Source organism: Channa argus, chromosome 21 (genome assembly GCF_033026475.1).
Source record: "Channa argus isolate prfri chromosome 21, Channa argus male v1.0, whole genome shotgun sequence".
Classification (NCBI taxonomy): Eukaryota; Metazoa; Chordata; class Actinopteri; order Anabantiformes; family Channidae; genus Channa; species Channa argus.
Genome location: NC_090217.1, coordinates 7,094,913 through 7,112,069, shown reverse-complemented (window position 1 = coordinate 7,112,069; position 17,157 = coordinate 7,094,913). Strand labels below are relative to the sequence as shown.

The following is a 17,157-nucleotide window of genomic DNA, read 5'->3' as shown; positions in this document are numbered from 1 at the left end:
GCCTGAAAGCTGGCTCTTGCTTGGGAACCACAGTGGTATGTTTCTGCCTCTGCATTCCCACTGGAAAGACCTCATAGCCTCATTGCTGGCTTGTTCACACTGTTCAGCAGCATTGGTAACAGCAGTAATTTGTCCATTTTCCCTCTGATTTGTTGTCTATTTGATTTAATTTGCAGTTGTCCTTGTTGCTCTTTTTAGCGACCTGATACCACAGACCTTTCATATTTCCGCAAATCTCAAGTTGAGCATTATTAGCAGCAAGAGCAGCATTTACTTTTTTCTAATTTCCTTCTTTTCCGCCTTAAGCTTAAGTTATTGTTCCTCTAGAGTTTGTTTTTGCTTTAATGCCTCAGCATAACTAAAGCTGCCCCTTCTAGTTCAGCCTTAAGGCATACTGATGAAGCTGCTACAGACTGCTCAGAACTTGTTTTTTTCCTGGATCTCCTAGAAGATGCCACAGCCAGACTGTCTCCATCCTAACTTGCTTTGTTTGCTTCCTCTTTGCGGGGTTGTATCTTTAATCCAACGAGTAACACTGGCACAAACTCCTGTGTGAATTTGCCCATTGCTGATCACTTTTGATTTCTTCTGATTTGAACTTGTAGAGTCCCTCTTAAACTGAGATACAGTATTTACGTCACAAAACTCCAGGGTTACAATACGTAACCAATATTCTACTTCGAGCTGTCGCTATTAGGGATATGAGCGACGCTGTATGAGGCCTGTACGACTCAATAATAAACACAGTGGAGTTAAAACGTTTGTAACAGTTACAATATAAATACTGCGATGTTATAAACTTGTAAAAGTAGAATTCGTGGCAGAACCACTGTATTTGATTGCATTACATTGCACAGGTGGCCATTTTATGCGTGATCAGTATATGTATAAAATGCTGCTTGTACAAAACGCTGTGAACACAACGGTCACATCCGTAAACAAATACGTTCAATGTGAAGCTGAGCCGAGCGTACCACTATAACGAAGGGTGACAAAAGTACATTATTGTTTTAAAATCTTTCTAGTACACAGAATGTATGGATTTAGATGATGATTTTTTTTACATTTGTTAACACATTCTTCCGAAAACAAATGAATACCCATACTAATTCAACTTGTGTCCTCCTGCTTGGCCATTGAACACCCCTACACGTAATATGGTTTCGCCTTCTAGTCCTCAGTGCCAGCTGAGGAAACGCAGGACCTTTAAACGGCACAGACAAACACGACAAGACGATCCAGGATCTTTTTACTTCTTCAAAGCGGAGCTCAAACACATTTTTTTGGGTGTCAGAGGTTCTGTTTCTGAAGATTTGAAAGAGCCAAAAATAAGCTGCTGTTGAACACATTTGCTCTGGTTATTGTTTATTCTTTTCTTGGTAAGTTTTACGTTAATAACTCGCCTTGTTGTGGAGCGGAAACTTCTTCAGTTCAGTGGTCGATGGGTTCAGATGGTTAACGCTAACAGTAAGCATGCAGACGCTACTGTCAACGTATATCTGCAATGTGAAAATCGACAAATTCGTGATTTATATCCGGATCTTCCACCTAGAGCTTTGGGTCAGTAAATAAACACTGGCATGACGTAAACAATGCTGATTTTTTGACAGCTGTCACAGGAAAAGAAAATAGTACATGTAATATGTGGATAGAGTTCTTGTTTTGGTCTGTACCAAAGATCACGTGTACCCACTTCTCGCGTGTGTGTATATATTTTTTTTATCCATGTGCACAGCCATGTAACCAAAGATTTTCCATGAAGGGATGAGAGACATGCAGCTGCAGCCAATAACAAGAGTCCACCTTCTTAAAGTCCAGCCTCCCCGTTCCACTGCTTTGTTTACGCTATACTGCAGTCAAATCTCGACCACAACAGGCTGTTTTGTGGAGGATTTATTAATGCATGTTGTATTTTCATATATTAATAACACTGATTTTTTTATTTTATTTAACTATCCAAACATGTTCATACGTGATAAATGTTTATGTTATAACTTGGGATTTCATAGATCTGTTTTACCACTGTACTGAATTTTATTCTACCTAACATTCAGACAGCTTAAAGAGGATTTCTCATTATCAAGCAGCGGGTGACAGAGTACAGCTAATCTGTAATCAGTTCTGGACTGCAGGGCTCCCATCATTTCCACCCCATCTAGTTAATCTGTGTTGTGTTGACCTAGCTGTCAAGTCTGGCAGGTGATACAGTAAAGAAACACCAAACACAGCAAGGGTAAATGAAATTCACACACTCCCCCCACACTCTTGCTCCCCACACCATGAGCTATCTTTAAACCAAAAGAGCAGCAAGGGAGTGTGCATTCATTTTTGGCAACAGATAACTCAGTCCAGGGGCAATGACACCCAAGGGTCACACTGCCAGCTCTGTGTGTCTTAGATAATATTAGAAAAGCAGAGGCCTAATTAATTGTAGAAGTTACAGTAATGAAGAGCAGCCACCTGGTGGTGTTAATGTTTCTGTAGACGTGGTTAGCATGGAAAAAGTTCATGCTTTCCATATCTGACTGTCAGTACACAGGGCATCATTGCTTGCTGCATAGCCTCAGACTGGGTCAGAGTGCCTAAGCTGACGCCTGTCTGTTTATTGTGTTTTTGTGTTTATAGTCATATAAATATAGGAAATATAGTCATAGTCATATTTAGTTATGGTTTTTTTCATTTGTGTTTGCTTCGAGAATATACAGTAACTTGCATGGTACCTGGTAGTGGTGTAAATGTTTGAGTTTACTCATTGTAGCGTCGTCCCTTTGCTTACTAACCTTAACATGCAAATGTAAATGTTGTTTGTGTGCATGACAAGCAACACAGAAACTGGTGTAACAGGATCTTTCTGACAGTTTAGAAACCCTCTATTGTCCCATATTGCCCTGGAGACATAAATGATCTCAGATAGGCCTGAGTTTACTGTCCTCCTTTACCTCAAAGAATACAGGCTTTTGTTTAAACCTAGTTGTTAAATTATGTTTGTGTGTGTCCTCACTTTGCATAGTGTTATCAAGCCCTGTGGTTATAAACACATACTAAAGCATCACAAGTTTTTACAGTTACTCAATTTTCCAACAAGATGTTGATGTTGAAACCCAGAAGTTTGGAACAAGGCAACTATCTTTGTTTCCATGGTTACTGCCTGACAGCTGTTATACTTAGTGCGTCTGTGGTGTTGTCCGTTGCCAGGGTTCGGAATAGCAGCTACTGCTGAAGTAAAATATTAATGATCTCTCATTGCCAGACATACACTGTTTCTCCTTACATGAAACTACGGTTGCATGTACTTTTCTTTTTTTTATAAGTAAAGCTGGAGCAGATAATATGTTATAATTTGGTGACTTTCAACAAATCTTATAATGTCTTTGTCTGCCCTTTCTACTGTACTCCCTACAAAACCCACCTGTACTTATTAAATATATATAAATGAAGGCAATTTATAATTTGTATATGTAATTACCTTAACAGGACACTGAAAGAAATGTTACATTTGTTGTGGACTGTTTTCAGCAAAAATGTATAAATATTTGATCTTTTAGTCAATACTTTTGGCACCAGAAGAGTATATGTGCGATTGCCAAAAAATACCTACAGTGTTATTTAATATCTTTTAAACAGTAATACAACTCTATGGCATGCATGTTTTGGTATTTCTTTTGTAATAAAAACATAGAACATCAGAACAGAACTTAAAGTAGACATTAGAGAAGTTTTTGCTGTTTCTGAACTACTAAGAACTGCAATTTTCCAAATAAAAGACAGAATGCTAAACTTTACAGTAAACTATAAGTTTGTTCTAATTTGTAATTGTTAGTGGATTCAAATGATTAACATTAGCCAGTGGCTTTCAGCTGAATTTATATATATTGGCACCTTTTCTGTGCAGCTGTACCCCAAGATGCCTCGAAATGATGAGCGACCCACCTCTACATCCAGTGGTGAGGACCCAGGCAGTGATGTGGAGTCATCATCAGAGCGTTGTGACAGCATGACGTCTGCCAGTGACCTCGACTGCTGCCGTGAAAGCTTCACTAGTTACTGCTCTAGCAAGCATTGCACGCCCTCCTGTGAGTTTGCCCCCTCATTCTTTCTAGGTTTCTCTATAATAATCACCAGATGTTTTCTTTCTTATGTTTTCTTTTTGTGTCCACGGTTGTTTTGTTTCTCAGTTAAGATCCATGTCACATGTCAAAAACAGTTTTATGCTCCTACTTCTTATTTATGTTCTCACATTTTAAACAGTTGGTTACATATTTGGTTCCCACAGCAAGCCCACCCAAAACCTTAACCCTAGATGAAGTCATGGATTCAGCTAGAGACCTGTCAACACTCAGTCTTGCCCATGAGATCATTGTGAACCACAACTTCCATCTTGAACCGGATCACATACCTCAGGACAGGTAAACCAGCGGCATAAAATCTTTTGTCTCAATTTCTCCATCTGTCTAATTGTTTTGTAGTTTTCTAGTAAGTGAAAATGCCAGGTTTTACAAAGGTTTCACAAAAATACAACACACAAGCTTGTCCTCCATACCTCCAATATTGTTTTCTTACTGTCTTCATAAGTGTTATCATCACATACTAATGAGATGGAGAGAAACTAAATCATCACTTTCTCTTTTAGTTTATGGAAGGCAGTTAGGGATAATGTCCACAAGGCCTTCTGGGATATCCTGGAATCAGAACTGAACGGTGACCCGCCTGAGTATGGACAAGCGATCAGGCTATTGGAGGAGATCAGAGAGGTAAGCACACACAATCCAATGTTTATAGCTTCACTAGATGTGGAAGTAACTTTATATTTCTGATGGACATTTTATTGTTTTTTTTTTTTATATTGCCGTTTGCATGTTCTGTACAACAGTCCTAAATTTTAAACATCCATCTGTAGCTCATCCCATCTTTAAGTTACTTTGAATTTAAATTTACTATTGTCATAAAAATGCTTTATAAAAATGATAATTAAACATTTCTCCTGATAGACGTTACTGTCATTCCTTAATCCGGGTGCCAATCGAATGAGGACCCAGATTATGGAGGTGATTGACATAGACCTAATTCGTCAGCAGTCTGACAACGATGCTGTAGACATCCAGGGGATTGCCTCATACATTATCACCACTATGGGCAAACTGTGTGCACCGGTAAGAGATGAAGAAATCAAGAAGCTGCGGGAAAGCACAGATAACATAGTGACAATGTTTAGGTAAGTGCACACTTGGGCTTTGAGTCTTTAATAAACATTTAGTTCTTAAAGAAACATTTTGGGAGTTTTCTGGTATTATCAGAAGCCACTAAATGAAAGCAGCTTTTCTTTTCTTTTTCTTTTTTTATGAACTACTAGGGAGATCTTCCGTGTGCTGGACTTGATGAAAGCAGATATTGTCAACTTTACAATCGATAATTTGAGGCCTGTGCTGCAGAGACAGAGTGTTGAATATGAAAGGGCAAAGTTCCAGAGCATCCTCGAAAAAACACCCAGTATGTGAACAAGAAAACACTTTTCAGCATAGTTTTGTTTCCTGTGGGCAGGTAGTTACTGCATGTATAGCATGCCAAATTGCAGACAATCTATTTGGTCATGACAAACTACATTTAACAATTGGATATTTTTGCATGAAAGTATACTGTCACAGCACTATTGTATATTATGTCAAAGCAAACAACTGCTACTGTTACATCGGTTTGATATCCTTCTTTAGGTGCTTTGGACCACACCACCTCATGGATTAAATCGGCACTGGAGGAGCTGCTGTCAGCCACCATCCCCACAGAACAGCCTAACAATCAGAGTAAAGGACAGCAAGGTCGGCCAGGACCTTTCCAGGTGCTCAATGCAGCCTTCCTCCACATACTCACATGGGACTATCAGAAGAGCCCACCACTACCTGAGGTACATTTGTGTTAAATATGTGTTTGTAGAGGCAGAATATGATGTTGTCACCTTTATATTTGTCTGTGTTGTTGACTACGACTGTTTTTCTAATATCAGCTAGCTCCAGTATTATGCACAAATATCACATTACAGTATCAGTGTTCTGATCTAACGTAAAGTGAAACCAAACGTTTTTGGTTCTCATTCAGACCTGGATGACAGATGAGATCAGACTACGAGAGATTCAGTGGAAGCTCCAGCAGTGTCAGGCAGTGAATGAGGTGCTGCTCATTGTCTACAGCACCATTGGATCACCTATTCAGGGTCTACCCTCACTGTCTGACCACCTAAAACGAACGGCCAGTGTACTGTTGGATGGGATGCACAGCCCGTTAGTTCACATTCCTGTTCATCCACTGTTTTTATTTAAACATACAACTGATTATTACAAGGTATGTACTGTCTATTTGACATGGAATAAGACCTCAAACCAGAGCTTTCTTCTCTTTCATCTTTAGTAAATTTAACATAGAAGAGGCACTAGTGGGCATCAGTGCCCAGATCTGCTGTGAGCTCAACAAATCTTTAACAGAGAGGAACTACCCTGCACTTACTTCAGCACTGCAGGCCACCCTTACAGGCCAGATCTGCAGCATCACCCAGAAGGACAATCCCATTCACACTCTAGTTGGTAAGATGGAGTTAGCCGGAGGGCCTGTGACTTTAAAATCCTGTATCACAGAACTTTACTTTTACCTAATTGGAGGAGAAATATACATTGATGTTTGTGATAGTATTGAGTAGTGATTACCGACTGCTGTGCATAATTAAGCTAGAAATCCCCCAGGTGGACTTTTTTACATTTTCTTTCATTCTCATCACTTCTGTGCAGAGGACCGTGTGCAGCAGTACTTCATGATGCTCATCTGTGATCCTAAACCCCAGGCCAAACTTGAACATGTACCAGCTGGTCTGACTGCCATAAAGCCTGAACTAGCACTGCTGGGAGCAAAATTCATCTCCCTGGTCAACTACAACAGAATTGTTTATGGACCTTTCTATGCAGACATTATAAGGAAGCTGATGTTCAGCAGCAGCTCACCAGCAGGAAACCCTCCTCAGGACACAGCTCAGGAATCTGTCACTAGTTAAAGCCAAGCTTTCGCTCATATAGTTTAAGGAATATTTTTGCTACTTAAGAGGTACTGCAATAGGTGGGCAGTACTACTGCTTTGCTTTGTTAGTGTACCATTTGTAATACAGCATTTTGTAAATGTAGGTTTTAATCATCACTACATTCAGCTGTGAGAACACTGCAGAGTAGGCATCATGCCATCAACATTTATTGTAACCTGCATCCTTTGTAATAAATGTTATAAGATTTTGTCTCATATCAAGTTGACAGCCTCATACCTGAAACTGTAAAACCAGTGTTACAATGATCTTTTTCTGATCCTAATTCTGATCCCACATTGTAAATCTCCCTGTAGTCAACTCTGATTATTAACTCTGATTATTTTGAACAAAGTATATAGTGGGAAAGGGGAAAGTCTTAGTATGTCCACACTGTCAGTACCTTAAGCCTCATGAAGCAAAGGGGAATCAAAAATTATGTATTAAAAAGTACAGTATCTTTTCAAATTCTTGACATATAACAACGTATTCATTTATTGCTGGTATTTTTTAAGACTAAATTTATGTGTGGTTAACAAAAAAGTATTTATGACCACCTTGGAACAATAATGCAAAACATTAGATTTCTCATCTTTTTCCCACTGAATTAGTCTTGTCATTGTTATCAGGCAGAAAACCACACTAAATTTTTCTGTGTTTTTATATAATCCAGTGATATTCTTTTTCAGCAAAAAAAGAAGAACATTTGGAGCAAAAATATTATAAATTTTTGTGTGTGTTTGTGTGTATAAAACACATTGCTTTGTGTTGGGTTTTTAGCTTTTACTTAAGTAATGTTGTATGTTCTGCTCATACTCTGCTTATATTATGCTATATTACTTTGTTACATTGTAAAATACTACAGTTCTTAAAGTATTTTCATGTTGGTTGTTAGAACCTGTTGGGAAGTTTTTGTGTCCAAGATTTCCACTGGACACAAAAGTGCACAAAGAAAAGTCATTATGTACAGTACATTAACTAAAGTTTATAGAAGATGTGGGAAGTTGTTCTTTTCTTCTGTACCACAGTTAATATAATAAAATGAAAAAGAAACTCCAAGTTAAAATAGTGAATGTTGTATATGAAAGCTACTTTAAATAAGTCATCCACATTGTTAGAAATATTGGAAGTGCACAGTAAAAGTGAAAAAAGTATTTTTGACATTATAGCGTCACTTGATATTTTTTAAGTCATACAGTAACAATATAACTACTACACCCACAGTCATTAGAAATGCATGAATGGGTATCTTTGACACGTTGTATGAGTGTTAAATTATTAATAATAAAAAAACAAGAGATATTAAAAACCGTTTGTATAAACATTACAATAAGACATAATATCATAATAATCATGTCACAACTGAATATATCAGACATAGTGGGTTATTATAATAGTGAGGAAATGAATGGAGATGGTGTGGACAACAACCAGAAAAAAATTGACGTTTTTATTCTCATCAATAAATTTAAATTAATTTTAGGTAGCTAATATTTTCTATATATTAATATTTAGAAATTAGGGTTGCTTTACAGGCCCAACAACCAGCTAATGTGTTTACAATAATATGCAGTTAATTCAATTATGGCTATTTATAAGTGCATTATCAGTGCATCATTGTACTGTGGAATAAACAACATGCTGTCATCTCTTCTTGTCACCAGGCAGCATTGTTACCTTTACGTTTAGACCGGAGGTCCAACAATTCCGAGTTAAACACAAATCGAAAGGTTTTGTAAAAGGGATATTTGCTAAGATCTAATATTTAACACGAATAAAGTATACAATAAAAACCTCTGTACAAAAAACTGTCATATTTAATAAAGATTAAAGCATAAACAAATTATTTTATTTGTGTGCCATAGAAATGACATCACCCTACTGCAACTTAAAGTAACAAACAAACAACGGCAATCTTTAAAATTAATTTCCACTTTATGCGATTTAACTAGTTCTTTTATGAAGGTCGTATTTGATTTTATTATAAGAGCAACGAATTTCAGTGAATGAGCTGCCGTATTTCCGAAAATAATAAAAAACCTCTGAAGGCAGCATCATTTTGCCCAGTTACAGATTCAGGATATGAGTGACGTCATTGGTCACATGGCTAAAAAGCAGTGACACAATTGGTAGCCAAATTCAGGAGTAGTTGTTTGTGTTGTGAATCAGGAAACACTTTTTTCAAAACTAGGCGTGTAGTGTAACGTTAATACAGATAATTTAGCAGTCGCTTTAATTACTGTATTTTCTTTTAGAAAAGAGATATCACGTTACAACTACATATATTTTAAGAAATCCCTCTCTCGTTAGAGATAAGAAGGCAGTCGTGAGTATCTACCAGTAGTTTCTTTGTTTGACAGAGTGAGTGAACATGTCTAGTCAAGTATTTAAATGTGTGTCAGTCTAACGTTAGTGATAAATTGAAAGGTCGCGATCAACTGTCTAACGACAGTAAAGTTAAGCTCTTTTCACTTTCACATTCAGCGACAGGCACTATAAAGCTCTCAACAAGTAGCTGTGCTCACATCAACTTGATACTTATGCTGTTTCAAATAAAGTAATCCGTGAACCTGGTTGGTAAGACATCTAAATAATTGGTGTATTATTTTTGAGCACATGTTGTTAAACTTGTTTAAACTCTGTTATAATATAGTTTATGTATTTAGAGTTTGTCCTTAGTGAGGCCTCTGGGAGCAGCTGATAGGCACTTGTGTTTTCACTTAAAGAGCCGTTCCTCTTTTTATATTTGTGACACAATTTACAGAAACACTGTTTAGACTTTATTGCACATACCTTTCCTGTGTTGTTCTGTTTAAAACAGCTTTAAAACTATAATTTATTCATAATCAATTTAGTTTTAGCCATATTCACCTATTCTTACTACAGTTCAGTAAACATCCATGCATCTTCTTCTATCAATTGCAGTGTGATAGCACCCTGTATGGTTGAAGTGGTGTACAAAGATGGTGCTGGAGGAAGGGGCGCGGAGCTGTCTACTGCGCTTTCGGGACAAGCTAGAGCAAGATATCAAGCCGTCCTACCTGATGGACCACATGATCAGTGATGGTGTGATGACTGTGGATGAGGAAGAGAAGATCAATTCTCAGGTGAGCATGTGTTCAAGGTGCAAGGACAATGGGTGATTTAAACTTATAATTTGGAAACTATATTATATCTTGCTGCTTTTTCGAAATGCCAACTGCACAAGTTTGAGTTGGCTTTACGTTTTTAAAAGTAACTTTTATGTTTGATATAATTTTAAGATAAATGTATCTAAAAATTTAAATCATTAATGGAGTCTATGAAAGTCATTTTTGTTGACCACTTCGTTGGTTTTATCAGAGTTTGGTTTTCCTTTCCTCCTTCTAAAATGTATCATTCCTGCCACCTTATCCCTATGGGTCATTTACAATGTTATGAACGCAACTTCCTGTTTCTCACCGCCATTCTAAGAATTTCTGCTTTTAAATAAATGTATTTGCATTTCATCAAAGCAAGTTAATGATTTAGTTTTGCTGTCTAGCCTGATATAGGAAATTATGCAACAGCACAGGCAGGTTACTTGTTTTCTAGGTCTATTTTTCATCTCCATCTTTAGTCCTAAGAATGACAGGATTAATTCATTTGCACCTCATTCTTCTGACAGAAACCTTTCTTGTTATCAATTTGCTTCGTATCTAGATTTCCAGACTGTAAAACACAGGGTTTTACTGTTGGGTGTTGAGTTTGTATTATAGGGCTATATAGTTTAAAAGCACACACAACCCTTTCACGTCCTTGAGAAATTATCAATATAAGTGACAGTTCATACGAGAACCTTTAAAATAGCAGCATCCATATTATAATGTCCACATATCATCTCTAACATCTCTTTCTTCAGGCCACGAGGAAGGATCAGGCTGTTGCTATGCTGGACTTACTACTTAGGAAGGATGACCGTGCCTACATTTCTTTTTACAACGCTCTGGTCAATGAGAGATATGATGATTTGGCCAAGCTGCTTCACGGTGACTTGCCACACACATCAGCTGGTGCACATAAGAGCCCCTCTGATGGCCCCACATCTTATGGTGAGAATTTGGTTGCTGTAGGTGGACTGACTGGAGAATCTTTTTTTTTAAAACAAGCTGCTGAAACTGCCCTGGACAAAAATTATAGTACCTTTAACTTATTATTTTGTTGCACAAACTTTTGAGGCAATCACTGCAATCAAGTGATTTCTCTAACTCTCAATTGGACTTCTGCACCTGTCGACAGGTATTTTGGCTAATGTCAGATGATCTGAATAATATCTGCAACTGTAGACACAGGAACATCAAGCTGCTTGTAGATGGTTTTATAGCTTTCCCTTTAAAATGTTTTTCTAGAATGTTCGTTCTAATCTCCTAAGAAAACTCTCTACTTAGCTTTCTGTGGTCCATGTTCATGATGCCAAACTGGACAGCGACTACTTTTCACCCTCTAAATAGACAGACTGACTGATTACATGTTTGAAAATACCTGTGATGCTGATTCCAGGACACACTTCAGCTTAACGTTTCCCTATGATTAAATGATTTTTAATCTTTTCTAGATGTACCATCATTTTTGTCCATCATTTTTTTTTTTTGTTTGTTTTTTAATTTTCTTTTGAACCACAATTTAAAAGCAATGTCAGATTTTCATTTGTTATATTTTAGTAAATTACATTTGTCAGTTTCAGGTTATTTGAGTGACCATTGTGGGTTTTTCTTTCTTGAATGGAAGGGTACCAACATTTGTCCACATCTGTACATGTCATTTTATGCATGCTATAAATGACTACATATTTCCTGTCATATCCCTAATAAAACTCTCTTTCTGGTCTTATAGTCCAAATGGTGCTAAGTGAAGGTGGTGTACCTCAGAGGCCTGTAGTGTTCGTCAGCCGACCAGAGCTGGTCAACCGAGTCAGAGAAAAGATGTACCGTGTGCAGAAAGAACCTGGCTGGATCACCATCTTTGGGATGGCTGGCTCAGGCAAATCTGTCCTGGCTGCAGAGGCTGTCAGACAACACGAACTGATTCAAGGTGAATAATCTTTGACTGACGCTACCTAAAAGAATTTATGAGCGTTCATTGCTTTATAACAATAAAACATTACAGAATAAAATCAAAGTCTGAAGTAATTCTGGACTGATTTTCACATGGTTCTCAGCGTTCTGTACCCTTTCTCTGACCTTTGTCTTGTTCTTTTTAATTCTGTCCATTTGCAGAGTGTTTTCCTGGAGGTATCCACTGGCTGTCCATTGGACAGCTTGACAAACCAGACCTGCTGGTGAAGATCCAGTCACTGTGTTTCCGCCTGGAACAGACCCTGGATTCCCAGTCCCTCCATCGGTCCCCAAACTCTCTGGATGAAGCCAAGGAGCGTCTCCGTTTTCTCATGCTGCGCAAATATCCAAGGTAACTATTTTCAGATTAGCATGATGTACTCTGAGTTAATTTTAGCTATTCCTCAGCAAGGGTAGGATATTATTAGCATTCCAGTATTTTATATAGAGAAATGTTCTTGAGCATGAATATTGTTGCCCATTGTTTTCCATATAATTAGTTATAAATAAATGACAAATTAAAACAAATATGTATTTATTTGTTTGTTGAACTAAATATATAGAGTATGAAGCATGTTGGCAAATTGCTTAGTTGGAAAGCTGTGTATCACTAGAAATTATGAGATTACTGCACACAGCTTTAGTGGGGTGTTGCAAGAGAGGCAGATAATAGGTTTTAATTTTGTTTCAGTTGTCATTCAGCTGTTTGTCACCCTGCTGTTAAAATGCAGAAAGTGCTTGAACTTGTTTATATGTGTTCTGTCTTTACATCCACACAGACTTAATTAGTGCTGCGAAAAACACTTTGCTTCAGTTTCACTTTGGTTTTTATTCTGTCTATGATCACAGTTCTGTTCTGGCTTTAGATCTCTGCTGATTCTCGATGACATCTGGGACAGTACAGTGCTAAAGGCATTTGATATTCAGTGTCGGATTCTTCTGACCACCAGAAATAGAAGCCTTACTGATTCAGTTAGTGGTATGTTTTTCAGATATGTGATAACTTTACAGATTATCAGAACTTTTGCTAAAACATTTATATGTTTACTATGTGTTAAGTAACATTTTAGGTTATTGTTTTAGGTTGCTGGCACTCATCCAAACACATGAAAACACACATAAAAGATTCTGTGCTTTTATTTTGTAGGTGCTAAATATGAGGTGGAAGTGGATAGTGGTCTAGATGAAAACAAAGGACTGGAGATTCTTTCTCTATACACTAAAACTAAAATCCAGGGCCTTCCTGAGGAGGCTCGCAGCATTGTCAGAGAATGTAAAGGTCAGTAACCTGCTAATTCAAATCCTATGTTAAATGTGGCTATACTTTTGCTCATTTTATGCTTTTAGCACGCACGCACACAGACACACGCACTCACACAAACACACACATACGCTTATGAATATGTGTGCCATCTCAGGTTCCCCTCTGGTGGTATCCTTGATTGGGGCACTGCTTAAAGAAAAACCCAACCGCTGGCAGTACTACCTCCACCAGCTCCAGCAGAAGCAGTTTAAAAGGATCAAAAAGTCATCATCTTACGATTATGACGCTCTGGACCAGGCCATGGCCGCTAGCCTTGAGGTCTTGCCTGACGAACATCGAGAACTTTACAAGGACTTTACTGTATTCGAAAAAGACATCAAAATTCCTGCTAAGGTTTGGTTTAATGTATTCATTTGTGAAATTGCTGTTTTTTATTAAGAATTCTAACTGCCACTACAGATGCTTTGGGAAGAGCCTGGTTTTGATTTCCAAACCAGGACAGATTTTATTGTGGCTGCTCATGTTGTAGGTGGAAATGATTTTGCAGCATTAAGCAATGTTACACAATACTCTTTCACCAAATAAACAAAGAAATCTTATTACTTATGATATTATTCCTTCTCCCAGGTGCTATCAATTCTGTGGGACATGGAGCCGGAGGATGTGGAAGACATTCTTGAGGAGTTTGTTAACAAGTCTCTGCTTTTTGTGGACAGTCACAATAAACCATACCTATACTACCTCCATGACCTCCAGCTAGACTTTCTGGTGGAGCAGAACCGCACTCAGCTAGAGGTCAGTGTGGACACAATCCTGGGAGAATTTAAGCTGTTGAATATCAACCTAATGATTACATGTATAGTTATGTCAGAGTCAAGAGGCCTTAAGAGTCTCAGATAGCTTTTTTTTTTTTACCTCGGTGGTTTTAACCTAAAACCATATTTCTTTAATCAGTTATATCTAATTGTTTATGCATCCCAGAGTCTCCATACTAAGGTTGTGCGTCAGTACCAGCAGCACTACAGAGACTGCCCACACACGTCAGGAAAAGTGGAAAGTCTCTACTGGATCAGATTCCTGACCCACCACATGGCTAAAGCCAATCTCTTCCAGGTGACACTCTTTAATATTTGTGCATGCCAGCATCCAGTGATCATCTTATCCTGACAATATTATTACATACAACATTCGAACACGGATTATTTTACTAAACATTTATTCAAATATATGCATGTTTATTTATTTTCAATTTTTAAGAAAAAAAATTATTAATAGGGTATTATTAATTTTATGCAAATTTCCCCAGCACAAATGCTTCTGTCTTTGTTTTTGGTGTTGTTTTGCTATTTTGTGTAGGAGCTCTATTCCCTTATGTTCTCCCTTGATTGGGTCAGCATCAAGGCCCGGATAATTGGTCCGGCCCACCTCATCAACGACTATGTGGAATTTGGACCCATTTTGGACAAAGAGGTCAGTGGACAGTAACACTACCTGCTCTCCTCTAGGGAAAGTTTGCAAGTTTAGTTGGCTACCCATCCTTCATGAAACCTTGTTGAATAAATAAAGTCTGTGTCCCTCATTTATTTGCCCTTAAGTTGTTTTTTGATTATCACATTTACAGCATTTATTGCTCTTTAATTTTTGCTATCCCCTGGTCCCTTTTCAATTTTCATTATTGCAAGAGGGCAGATTTGATCATGAGTACATGCTTTATCAGACACAAAAAGCAAAAAAAATGGGACTATGGAGCATAACTCCCACATCTGGTCAGCTAGGAGATTCATTTCAAGTAGGCCTCATCCTGCTTTTATATTTTTGAGGCAATGCTAATTTAGGATTTTTTTTTTTTTTTTACCAAAATAACATTCGTTGCATGTGTAGTGCTGAAATTTCAATAGTTTAGATCAGATCATCTGATTTTCTTTTTTGATATATCTGTATAAATTAGTGCTATTTTTACAGCACGTTTTAAGGGCTCCACTTTAAAGTGCTCCACTATAATGTATATAATATAATAATATATTGTAGTAATAATAATTTTATATTATGTGTATTAATATTTGAGGGGGGCGGCTGTAGCTCAGTTGGTAAGGCAGTCGTCCACGGACCACAGGGTGAGTGATTTGATCCCCGGCCCTGGCTATATGTCGAAGTGTCCCTGGGCAAGTCACTGAACCCCTAACAGCCCTTTCCCCTCCCCCAGCTGTGCAGTGCCGGTCCAAGCCCGGTAGAAATTGGGGAGGGTTGCGTCAGGAAGGGCATCCGGCGTAAAAACTGTGCCAAATCAACATGCGGACAATGATCCGCTGTGGCGACTCTGAACTCACGGGATAAGCCGAAAGGACAAAAAAAAAAAGTGTATTAATATTTGACCTAAAATGAGAGACAAGTCTTTCCCTTTAACATTCCCTGAGGCCTGCAGGGCACTAAAGTGTTCTTGTTTTGTCTGCCCTCCCAGAACAGTGAAGTGCGCAGTCAGTTTCAGGAGTTTCTGTCTCTGAACGGCCACCAGCTGGAGCAGCGTCCATTCCCTGATGTGGTGCAGCTTGCTCTGTCTCAGCCTCAAACCTCTGAGGTCTACAGACAGGCTCTGCAGCAGGCACGAGACCGGGCCAGCACTGGGAAACTCTACTTTGACTGGCTGTATGCAAGCAAGCAAACAATTTACTGTGGTGTTATGGAAATGCTGTATTTGTCTGTTAATCAGTTACATTTAAAGTTTCCTTGGTTTATATGCAAAGATTTCTGTGTACTTACTGAGACAGCTTATTAGATGTCAAATAAATGGATAGATAATTAAATGTTCACATGTATGTTAACTCGTGTATAATCATTTATTTTTATTTTTTTCGGTCCAGGAACAAGGGCAGTGTAGAGAATCTGTCACGCCTGGTAATCCACCCCCACCAGGGCTCCATCTACTCCGCCTGCTTCTCTCACGATGGAGCCAAAATTGCCTCGTGTGGAGCCAGCAAGACTCTCAAGGTATCAAAACAGAAGTGTTTGTATGAGTGTGTTTGCACGATTGTGAAGGTCAAATAGTTTCCATGGAGACAGAATGCTGGAAAATAAGAAGAGAACTCACTTTTGAGTCTATTTATATGTTATCAGAATGGGCTTGACAGATGCTTGGGGATTTAACCCTAAGGTGTTCTTCAGGGGCACCTTGCTTGAGGTTCTCAAAGACATTTGCCTCTCATCAGGTTCAGATGAGAATGAATAGAGAATAACCGAGAATCTATACAGAGTATTTACAAAAATTGAAAGTGGAATATTTAACATGTATGCAAAAGCATTTATACTAAAACAAAAACCCAAAACGAGATAAAGTCAGAGAAGCCAGATTGAGGTGGTTTGGACATGTTCGGAGGAGAGACTGTGAATATATCGGTAGGAGGATGCTGAGGTTGGAGCTGCCAGGCAGGAGGTGTAGAGGAAGAGCAAAGAGGAGATTTATGGATGTAGTGAGAGAGGACATGAAGTTATTGGTGTGAGAAAAGAGCATGCAGAGGATAAAGTTGGATGGAGATGATTTTTTTGTGCCAACCCCTGAACGGGGACAGCTGAAAGGCTGAAAGGCTGCTCCAAACAAAACCTTAATTGGAAAAAATAGTAGAAGTCTCAGTAAGAGGAAACAAACAGGTAATAGATATTGTGGGTTCAGAACAGAGCAAGAAGGTAGACTAATATCAGGAAGATCAGGAACGATGCCATGCAAACTCCAGGTGCTGCCAGCATCCCAGAGCCAAATGACCAAAACCATACAA

The 17,157-nt window shown here is 38.3% G+C and overlaps 2 protein-coding genes across 7 annotated transcripts in view; both read left to right on the top strand.

Moving 5' to 3' along the window:
- Positions 1–1,179: 1,179 nt before the first annotated feature.
- Positions 1,180–8,215, top strand: LOC137106823 (T-complex protein 11-like protein 2). Of its 2 annotated transcripts, none has more exons than XM_067490779.1 (10): positions 1,180–1,379; positions 3,893–4,073; positions 4,274–4,406; positions 4,631–4,751; positions 4,989–5,212; positions 5,351–5,487; positions 5,709–5,899; positions 6,091–6,272; positions 6,400–6,572; positions 6,774–8,215. In XM_067490779.1, the coding sequence occupies exons 2-10, from the start codon at positions 3,905–3,907 to the stop codon at positions 7,031–7,033; spliced, it is 1,590 nt and encodes a 529-aa protein (XP_067346880.1). In that variant the 5' UTR covers positions 1,180–1,379; positions 3,893–3,904; the 3' UTR covers positions 7,034–8,215. The 2 variants fall into 2 exon arrangements, with proteins under 2 accessions (XP_067346880.1, XP_067346879.1); XM_067490778.1 differs by lacking the exon at positions 1,180–1,379 and adding an exon at positions 1,396–1,560.
- Positions 8,216–9,207: 992 nt separating this feature from the next.
- Positions 9,208–17,157, top strand: part of apaf1 (apoptotic peptidase activating factor 1) — a 36,990-nt gene continuing 29,040 nt past the window's right edge. The window contains exons 1-13 of one of the 5 annotated variants that reach the window (XR_010912007.1): positions 9,208–9,380; positions 9,980–10,161; positions 10,935–11,124; positions 11,906–12,103; positions 12,289–12,478; positions 12,993–13,105; positions 13,274–13,405; positions 13,545–13,783; positions 14,018–14,185; positions 14,372–14,503; positions 14,747–14,860; positions 15,849–16,033; positions 16,249–16,375. Coding sequence is in view for 4 of the 5 variants with exons in the window: in XM_067490591.1 (XP_067346692.1) it covers positions 10,018–10,161; positions 10,935–11,124; positions 11,906–12,103; positions 12,289–12,478; positions 12,993–13,105; positions 13,274–13,405; positions 13,545–13,783; positions 14,018–14,185; positions 14,372–14,503; positions 14,747–14,860; positions 15,849–16,033; positions 16,249–16,375 (1,932 nt within the window). In the remaining variant the exon portion in view is untranslated. Of the gene's footprint in view, positions 9,416–9,489; positions 9,632–9,979; positions 10,162–10,934; positions 11,125–11,905; positions 12,104–12,288; positions 12,479–12,992; positions 13,106–13,273; positions 13,406–13,544; positions 13,784–14,017; positions 14,186–14,371; positions 14,504–14,746; positions 14,861–15,848; positions 16,034–16,248; positions 16,376–17,157 lie in introns of those variants that run through there. The other 4 variants (XM_067490591.1, XM_067490588.1, XM_067490590.1 and 1 more) reach the window with 4 other exon arrangements.